We start from the raw sequence: 10,420 nt of genomic DNA, 5'->3' as shown, positions 1-10,420 counted from the left end.
TAATCGTTAAAAATAAAACAAAAACCTCTTTTATAACTGGCGGATTACTCACTAAAAGTCTATTAATTTGTATTATTATATATTTTATTTTATTTGTCCTGGTCTAATCTGTCTTTATATTTTCTGTTGTTGCCTTATTGTAGTGCCAGTGTTAATGTAAATTGCCCTGTTCATCTAAGCTCGTTTAATAAAGGCAATATGTTTTTATAATAATAATTTTAAAAATGTGTTTTATAATTACTTTAAGTCAAGTCATCAATTTTGAAATTTATGCTTATAGTTTTGAGACAATAAAGTATATGATTCTAATTTATGTGTTTATTTAGATTTAATCTAGTTATCTTTAGCACTTTGCCACAATTAACTATGGGAAAATATGACGAAACACAATGCTTGATTGACAGTTTGGGCTCATAAGAAAAATGCAAAGGTAATAGATTGGACTTACAAGGATGAGGAAAGGGCAATATATGAAATATGTATGGAAATATATATAATGAACAAACAAATGTGAAATGTATGTATGTATTTATTTTTTTTATTCACTTTGAGTGTTCTATAAATGGGAAGTTAACTTATTATTTATTATATTCTTATTAAATGTCTTTATTTATTGTAGGTTTCAGTTTTTATATACAGACCATGGTTTCAGTTGGTGGTATTCCTTTTCTGTCTCTTTGTTTGCATGTGTATGTTCATCCTTTCGACCTTGTGTTATAATAGTAATACATAAACAACGACTAATAAAATGAATCTATGCTTGAAACTTTATTATTCATATTTATTATATAGGATTATCCAATAACCATTTTATGACTAGCATTGACAATCTTATGATTCAATGATTATATTTTGTAAAGTGATACAGGAAGGTATCTCGCTTCAGTGAGCCCAGCTTGACGTCACTGCGGTCGTGGAAAATGTGCGCTCGTTTAGTTGCACGGAGCTGCCAGAGCGGGAACACGTTAAGAATTTTATCCAACGTAGTTCAGTAAAATAGACAGTACGGGGTATTTTTTCCCCACGCTAGTAGACAGCTTTGTCAGAGGACATATAAATAACAATATTGTAATCATAAAATCTGTATCTTTGGGTGCAGAGATGACAAAATTAGAGAAATCATTGAAGATCCGCCTATAATGATGGCCTGTGGTCCTAAAGGGGAGTGTGGCATTAAATAATTTTGGGAATTGTGGTCCAGATCTGTGGTCCAAACATGTCAATACAGCATGCAGAATTCGTAGTTGACATCAAACAAACCCTTTCAGCAGACTAGAAGGACGCCCAGGCGGGGAGGTGAAAGGTTGGAAGCAATGGGGGAAGTTTGTAGAGAGAACACCAAGTCATGGCTTTCTGTGATTTGGCAAGTCTGCAACGTTTCCATGTCTTTATTCTTCGCTCTTGCAACATATGTTCAGGTGAGCGCTTAGTTTCTCATATATAGCCTATGGCATAATTTCCTACAAAGTCCGGATCATTAACGAAAACATACTGTGCCCCGATTTCAGATTAATGACCCGGACGCGGGGTTATGGATGGTGAGATTTCAAGCATTTCGCACATATAGTATCTGTTTGTGATTTGTTATTTACACCACCTTTCTTTCTGTTCCAGGTGGGTTATAGTGTTCCTACAGTCCTGTGTGCGGTTATCGGCTGGAAACCCCATGTGACAGGTAGACACATACGTTTTTTACTGTCACTTCACTCAATGAACTGCACATTAAGAATAAAAGTGAATGAATCCAGGGACTGTCTGTCCCAGTTTAGCCTGTTTTCCACACTTCACAGGCTGTTGAACTCTGCATGAATGCACATTTACAGAGCTGATAGCGCCATCAAGTGGCTTTATCATGACTGCACAGGTCACTAAAGCTCAACCTTAACAGATTCAGAAACTGCAGAGCTGATTTGTACATTTTGACCCTTTTTTTTGCATGTTTTTCTTGGCTTCCTTGCAGAGACTTTGACCTGGAGGCGTGTTGCAGATCTCCATGTGATGATCTCCAGCGCCGTTGTTGCCATGTTGGCATGGAGTCTTAATAAAGAGCGAATCACAGAGATCTTACAACAGGAGGAGGGCAGGTAGACTCTGTCTTACTGTTGGACTGTTGCTTAAAGTAGCTGTGCAGTGTGCAGCACTGCAGTGATCTAACAAGCGTGCCAAACTTGTATGTGCATTTTTGCACGTCAAAATTTTTTATATGTACATTTTTAAAAACAGACACCTCATCTCTCATTATATATTACTTGGATTATTCAAAGTGGATTCTTTAAAAATTATTACAAGAAAGTGAACGCAACAGGAAAGTCTGAGTATATATGATTGGAAAGAACCAGTGGGACAAATTAAAAGCACAGAGATTTATTTTCTTATGTGCGATTACACTTACAATGTAATGCCAGACTCACAAACCGCTTTATTCACCAGGCTGTCAGGAAGCTGAACTCTCTCCCCCTCTCTTCCACCCCTCCCCACTTTTTTGCACCATTATGTCATATCTTACATTTTGCACCATCAAATGTATGTTTATCTTGCTACCAAAACTTGGTTTGCTGCAGTTTTTGTATATAGCAAATTTGCACTATTATATCATACAGGAAGTTTCTCGTCGTTGCTGTTTATTTTTGTATAAGTACCTTTTGTTTTGTTTTTAAACCAAAAATAACATCTAAGTCGTTTGTTTTTTTGTGCATTTTATTTAATTATTTCACTGTGTTCTTCATGTCTGGTACTTGTGGAGAAATTGACGACAAAGCTGACTGAATAGTTCAACACAATGAATTCAGGGTAACAGACCAACTACAGAAATGCTTAATGAATTTAATTACTGCTAATAAGGTATAACAAAATAGCTCATAAAATTGTAGGCATAACTGATTCAGGTAAACATAATAATGTGAATTTTAACCTATTTTTTCCCCTTTAGAGAATTCTCTGGTCTCACGTTGACGGTTGTTTGGCTGCTCCTGTGTCGCCACTCTGGAAGGTAAAATTAAGGTGTAACCAGGAGATGTATTTCTATTCTCACAAATAAAATTGGTGTAATGTACTGCAATAAGAAGCTTTGTATGTGTCTCTTCTCTGTTCAGGGCTCCAGTCGGGACGCTCAGAGTCTCAACAGCTGTTGCAATCACGGTCTTCCCCTTCGTGTCCTGGCTTTACTACTTTATCAACAAGGAGCTGACATCAAACTGGCCTTCACATTGTAAAACTGTTATTTAGACATCAGCTTCTTGTCCCCTTTTTGGCTTAAATATTCCTTTTTATTATGTTCTTTGACTGAAAAAAATCCACATGACAGCTATTAACAAACTAAAACTATTTCTTATCCAGTATTTACCTACACAAGCTGTTTTTTTTATTTTATTGAAGTCTGAAGTCTATTATAACCATAAATTCCAAGTACTTTAATATGCTTTCAAATAAAGTACAATGTATAAATACTATGAAATAACATAAATAAACTAATTAAATGTGAAAGTTACACGTTTATTTTTCTATGTAACAATATTTCCCTGCCCTCCAAGGGGCAGCAGAGAGCGCAAGGATGAAAGGACGATAGAAGAAGATGTATCATACGTCATTTCCTGTGTTAATGAGTAACTGCAAAGTAAACACTGATCTGAGAGCAGCCTTTTTTAGTTTGGACTGATATTTTTAACCTCACTTGGAAAATATAAAACTGACTCAGGGACAGCAGTTTTACGTTGTACCGTATCTATCATCACGTTTTCTACACCGCTTCCGTGTTTCAGCAGCGGTTCTGTAAAGGTCCAAACATGAGTGTTTTATATCACAGCCTGTGCTGCCGGTTGCTCCACAGTAACGTTAAAGTCTTACAAACATGTACTCAGACCCAAGCTGTCAGACTGGCACACCATGTTTTACGGAGAGAAACTGGACTGAAAGAAACACTGTCACCGCCCACAGTTCGCTGCTGCCTGGTAGGTCAAAGCTAGCTATCGATATCTGATGTACCACCAAACTCCATTTAGAAAATGGGCAATTTAGCGCACTCGTTAATAGCAAGTTCAAAACCACACTTTAACCTTTAATTATCACCTGTCAGTTCGCGTACAACACACCATCTACATGGGAATTATCTTGATACTTGATAGGACAATTACTTATTTATTTCTATTCTGTTTTATTTATTCAATGTGTATTTTCTTGTATGTTGTGTGTTGTATCTGGAAACCATAGGTGTCATTTGCACTGAAAAATGGCTTGATTTTGTCCCCATCACTTTTTTGAAAGCATTTGGTAAAAATGTTTGGAAAAAGCTTGCAGCAAGAAATTTAAATAGCAAATGAAAATGCTTTGAGAAATGTTTAGAAAGAACTTGTAGTGCAATGTAAATATAGAAGAAACAAATGTGTATTGTCCAAAAAAGAAATACAGAAGAAACAATCTAGTGATTAAAAAGATCTTGGCACGTTCCTTTTGGGTTTTTTAGTTTCTTGCGATCATGCCAAAGCGAAAGGACGACTAAATCATGCCTTCATGTGTGCCTTCAGGACAAAAATTTCTGAAAGCAATACAGAATGCCTGAGAGCCTTCCTATATTATATTTATATCACCTGCCACCTGAATGTTATTTTTTTCCCTTTACATAATTAAAGACATTTCCAATTGGTGCAGAAGAATTCACCAGAATGCAGGACATTAAGTGTTTAATGCTCAAAACTTTCTGGGGGATGACTCCCAGACCCCCTAATCCTATATATCTGCATTTAAGATGTCTTTAATATAGCTATGAAATATTGTCTCCATCTCATGAACCCAATATAGTGTATCATCACATTTCGTGAGCTAAGTGTCTTGTCACACACCTTATCTGAGCCCCAGTGTTCCCACCACTTTTCAACACAAAGTGACACCCTTGGCTGTAACAAATGGATTTCCCCAGTGTGGGATCAATAAAGTCTATCTTATCTTATTTAATCTCAAAACCTCACTTTTTCTTTCGTGCATCGCTTTTTTAAAATGCTGTTGAAATACTAGACAAAACATTTCTTACAGCTAACAATCTAATGAAATATTGTTGTCTGGATTGGAAAAAAAACTACAAATAATTTATAAAGCATCTCCAGATACACCACATGGCTAGATATTGGGATTTAAGGCTTCAACTCAACCAAATCTATTTTTCCTGTCTTTACTTATTAACAGGTGAATGTGAGTCCGTGGCACGCATGCAACCAGCTCAGTGGCTGTATCAACACTCCGTGAGAACACTTTCCTCAATACCTCCACCGCCCTCATCAGGGGATAAGAAGAAGAAGTCTGGGGTAAGTGACAAAGGTTATTGTTAGAGTTGCAACCCCTCAGTTTTGACTTTCCTCAACTCTTAATTAACTGTGAATTCAGTTTCCAGGTTCAAATAGAGTATTCACATGTCACATACACCCTGAAATATAAAGGCTGCAGTTAGTAGAGGTTTTATTTGTCATGATGTAGTAACTTTGTCATGTTGCAGATGCAGTAAGCAGCAACTGCCTTTATATGCCAGTGTACTATTCAAATGTCTGTGATCGTGCATAAGCTGTTTGCAAGGATTTCTCTGATGTGGGTTTAAAAAGGCTACAACAAATATTTTAGGCTAAGGTTTCTAAAAGTTGTTGCTTTGTATGCATCTTTATTATTATTGAGGCGGAAACTTGTTAACTTCAAACTCCAGGAAAGAGCATCTAGGGAAGTGGTTTCATGAAGGTTTGATCTCCAGCTCCCCTCTTGGTTGTGTCTTTGAGCAGTAAACTGAATCCCTTATGTAGTGTCTACATTCACAGAAAATGTTATTAGTTTTTCAAAACCCTCCACCACACTGATTAATGAAATAACAGTATGGAAATGAAAAAGATATTTGGCAGCTTTAAATTAGACCATTGTCAAGGCCTTTAAAACGACATACAAATATCATGAGGCATGAGACAAAATCACCAGAGTGCACTTAAATGAAGGTGTCTTTCTGACCACAGAGAGAATATTTACAGTTTATTCTAACAATTTAAATATGCAAATAATGATCTGAGTTCGTTAGAGAGGAGAGTCTCTTAATTAATTATCTGCAACATGTGCTTCAGGCAGTCTGGGAAGGAAAACGCTTACAGATTGATTTCCGGGGTTTAGCTGACCCAAGATGCAGTTGTCTTCGACTGTAAAGATTCCTCCATGATTTTAGTTTTGTTGTTGTCTCCTCTCTAAAGCCTGTTACATGGAAATCTTTAGCAATAACATTTGCTATTGGAGGCGCTCTGCTTGGAGGGATGAAATATTTCAAGAAAGAAAAGGAAGAACGTAAGTATTTTATCTCTCGATGTACAGTGCGCATAAAGGGCATAAAATTGATGTGTAAAACATGTTGGTGAATTTAGTAAACAAAGCTAATTTAGCACATTAATTTAATTTAATTATTAACTGTTAAATTTTGCAGTGATTGAAAAAGAGCGGACCAAATCTATTGGTCGACCAGCGCTGGGTGGTCCGTTCTCGCTCATCGATCACAACAACAAGCCCTGCAAGAGTGAGGACTTCCTCGGCCAGTGGGTCCTCATCTATTTCGGGTTCACTCACTGCCCGGACATCTGCCCGGATGAAATAGAGAAAATGATTGAAGTGGTGGATGAAATAGGTACTGTAATTGTTTTCATGAGGAATTATGAGACACAAGACACACTTTCCTGTCTTTTACCCTCATTCTCTCAAACATCTTGTTCTCATTTTGTTTTTCCACAGATAAAATAAAGTCTCTCCCAAACCTGACGCCTGTCCTCATCACCATTGATCCTGACAGGGACACACCAGAGGCCATGGCTGCATATGTGAAAGGTATATGTCGATGGAATAAATTGTGGTTTAACAATAGGGTTGAATTACAGGGAATTGGGAATTGTCTGTGTCTTGCGTGTTGAATATTCATATGTTCTAAAACAAAGACACCTTGTCCAAACCTCATTAATACTATTATGCAACTGTTGCAGCTAAATAGTAAAGTCCAACTTTAAAATACTGTTATAAATTACTATTACCGTAATGACATTTTTAGGTGCACCAGGTTTTTCCTAATTACTTTTATCAGAGCTGCAACAATTAATCGTTAGTTGTCAACTATTAAATTAATCGGCAACTATTTGGGAATTGATTAATCGGTTTGAGTGATTTTAAAGGGAATTCTCTGATTCTTAAATATTTTAATTTTATAAACCAAACAAGTAATCGACTTATCGAGAAAATTATCGACAGATTAATCGACGATGGAAATTGTCGTTCGTTGCAGCCTGATAAAATGAATTGTCCTCTTTCACACGTTAGCAAAGGACTGTGTGCAGTTAATCCAGCAGTCGCTTATATCTTAATAACTTCATGCAAAACTGGCAGTTTGAAGCCTCGCTGTCTGGCAAAATACTTAACTTTACACTTAAAGTGTAAAAGTCTGTAAAATGCAGGTGGTTCAACAAGTGGGTTATTTTAAGCCTCCATCCATCATTGATTCATTATCTGCATTGCTACGTTAAAATTATGGTGACAGATTTGACAGGAAAGAAATTATATATTCTGATAAAGTAGAACTGTGAATGACCGGATGAGTACAAAACACCAATATGTCTAATTATCCTAAAATATGTTTCAGCTGTGAAATGAATTTCGATCATTTAACCACAGATTAAACCACATTATTTACCTATATACTGGACTTTATCCCAGCTATTTATTATTAACAAATGAAGAGATAACTTGCATTATTCTAATAGATACATTATTCATTTTCAGAGTTTTCCCCGAAGCTGATTGGCCTGACGGGAACAACAGCTCAGGTTGAGCAGGTTTCCAGATCCTACAGAGTTTACTACAGCCAGGGACCTAAGGATGAAGACAACGACTACATTGTGAGTTAAAACCTGCTCTGTTGTTATTCATACTACATGTCATAACAACGCAAGGATAATATACTGTAGGAGGATAAAAAAAGTATTTTCTCCATGAAGAGAAATATCTCTGTCTGAACTCCACCTGTTTTTGTCTTTAGGTTGATCACACAATCATCATGTACCTTGTGGGACCCGACGGAGAATTTGTGGAGTATTTTGGACAGAACAAAAGAAGCGTGGAGATCACCAATTCAATAGCAGCACATATGAGAAAGTACAAGAAGGCAAAGTGAGCAGCAGCCCATTACTAGCCCCTCACGGACTGACAGATTCTGTCCTCAGGTGTTTGATTTTGTTTACTTAAATCACTCCTGCCATCTTTTATTGGCACTCTGTATTTATTTTAAACATGTCTGCAGTACCATTCTTTTCTATGAGTGAGGTGCAGATGAAAACCGGTCTGACGCCTGATGCTTCTTCATTATTATCCATAATATATTTCATGCTTCTGCTGAATGGACATAATTTGGAAAAGTCTGCTTCAGTCTTAATAATGTGTACACATCCACTGCAATGAGCTCAACATCTCTCACATCTGATGCAAAGAATACTAAAGTACATTTTGTGATAAAATCTAAAATACAACTACGTGTTGGGTTTTTTTTGTGCTTGACCAGCAATACTTGTTATTTTACCATTAATGTCCAAATGCTCTGACTCCCAGTTGTAACAGTATAAAATACACTATAGCTGACTGCACTCCAAGTTTCACCTTGGTGGTTTATTTTTCTGGAAACCTTTACCAAATAATCATTTCACTAATGCTAAACTGTAGCTTTAATCTTTGGAGAGATGGTAGTAACTGTAGAAAAATAAGACCTAGAAAGAGTTCATAAGAAAATGTGATGGCTGACAGATGAATTAATGATTGATAAGCCAACAAGTCACAGAGCAGGATTTGAACCCTAAACACCTTTTGGTTGGGAGGCAGCTATTCCAACTATTGAGCTTGAAGTGTATATGTAGATTGGCAGATCTACATATACACCTCGGACTCATAGATTGATAGATGACTTTATTAATTTCAATGGGAAATAACCTTTTGTATAATCTGTACTCTAGGAAAAGTGTTTTCTAGGCGGACAGTTGGCCAAATGCTACACTGTGTAAACTAGGTTTTGGTGTGTGTAAGAATGAGTGAAAACTGACCGTGAAGAGTGAAAGCAATACCATATTTTTATTCTTGTCTCAAAAACCACAGCTTTAGTATGGCAAAATGTTTCATCTTTATCTTTTTTGTAAGCATTTGCGTGTTGCTGAGTCCCTGCACCAGCCAGTAATCATCGGTAGTCCGTGTTGGACTGATCATCAGCTGATGAAGATAGAATTCAAAACACTGTTCTTTGAGCTTATAGCACCCGTAATTAAGTAATTTTAGACCGAGGTTAACCACAGATTGATAATGTCATTAAAAGCCTCACTGTTTGCTGGAGGAGGCTGATGACTTCCAGTATTAGTTTTTAATTTTAACATTCCTCACATTGGAAAATAATATATATTAACATTCAAGAGAAGCTACAGTGTGTTCAGAGAAACAATACACTTATTCTAACCTGAACTTGCCACCAGCCAGTATTGATTTATTAATATATTTTCTGCCTGCGCACCTGTCGTGTTCCCCCTTTAGAAATTGGATTAGAAAAGCAAACACAGCAGTTGTTCAGCTCTCCACAGCCAGACACCACGCTCATTCCTGGAGGAGAGAGTTACTTCTTGACTTTGTAATCTTGAACATTACTTAGGCTGCTCCATAATACAAACTAATTCTTTGGAGCTTTCGAGTATGTTGTGCCTTCACATTGGAAAAATAAAAACATTTTTTGGTAAATGCTCATTTGCTTTGAATAAATCAAGACAACTCTCATATCTGTACAGTAAATAGCTTTAGCTTAGCATAAAGACTGGGGGGGAAACATCTAGCCTTGCTCTGTCTAATGGTAATACTATCCACCTACCAGCACCTTTTAAAGCTCAATAATTAACATCCTGTAAAAACAAGACTTCAAGTTACTACTTCCAGCTAAGAAATAGTAGTTTACCACTGCAACAAAATGGTTTGACACGTAAGATTACCATAATGTGGCGAGATAAAGACAATGTGACTTTTGTTAAACAGCAGCTAAATGATAAAAACACTGGATAACAATATCGTAAGTAGAGAAGAATTGTAATACTGAACAAGTCATGTCCATTACAATATCGATCTGAAGTTTGCTAACATTAGCCACCACAAGCTAGTGGTCACACCGGACCAAAGGCTGTAGCAGCAAAGGTGTGTTGAGTCGAACAGTTTTTAACTTTTCATTTGCAATAAGAAGAGTTTGTTTTGAACATATTTGTAAAGTTTACAGTAATTGAATCTACTTTCCAGAGGCACACGTTTTGTATCACTTGTTGACACAAAATGGCAAAGTACATAATTTCTCATACAATAACTGCAACAACAGTAATGAAAATATACAGTAGTACATACAGTACTGAATACTACA

General features: G+C 36.6%; 2 protein-coding genes across 2 annotated transcripts; both read left to right on the top strand.

Annotated features, from left to right (window-relative positions):
* The first annotated feature begins 961 nt into the window (after positions 1–961).
* On the top strand, positions 962–3,338 carry tmem220 (transmembrane protein 220). The gene is made up of 6 exons (XM_038707256.1): positions 962–1,418; positions 1,509–1,538; positions 1,615–1,675; positions 1,961–2,084; positions 2,930–2,989; positions 3,093–3,338. The coding sequence occupies exons 1-6, from the start codon at positions 1,314–1,316 to the stop codon at positions 3,223–3,225; spliced, it is 513 nt and encodes a 170-aa protein (XP_038563184.1). The 5' UTR covers positions 962–1,313; the 3' UTR covers positions 3,226–3,338.
* A 334-nt stretch (positions 3,339–3,672) lies between these two features.
* LOC119894564 (protein SCO1 homolog, mitochondrial-like) lies at positions 3,673–8,516 on the top strand. The gene is given in 8 exon segments (XM_038707254.1): positions 3,673–3,947; positions 5,176–5,203; positions 5,206–5,294; positions 6,210–6,300; positions 6,437–6,634; positions 6,739–6,831; positions 7,774–7,889; positions 8,030–8,516. Coding segments are annotated over 8 exon segments (915 nt in total). The 5' UTR covers positions 3,673–3,782; the 3' UTR covers positions 8,165–8,516.
* Positions 8,517–10,420: the final 1,904 nt, after the last annotated feature.

Source organism: Micropterus salmoides, unplaced genomic scaffold (genome assembly GCF_014851395.1).
Source record: "Micropterus salmoides isolate LMB-PRFRI ecotype aquatic unplaced genomic scaffold, ASM1485139v1 Ms_hic_scaffold_10, whole genome shotgun sequence".
Lineage (NCBI taxonomy): Eukaryota > Metazoa > Chordata > Actinopteri > Centrarchiformes > Centrarchidae > Micropterus > Micropterus salmoides.
The sequence above is the reverse complement of the archived record's forward strand: the minus strand, read 5'-3'. Positions and strand labels throughout refer to the sequence as shown.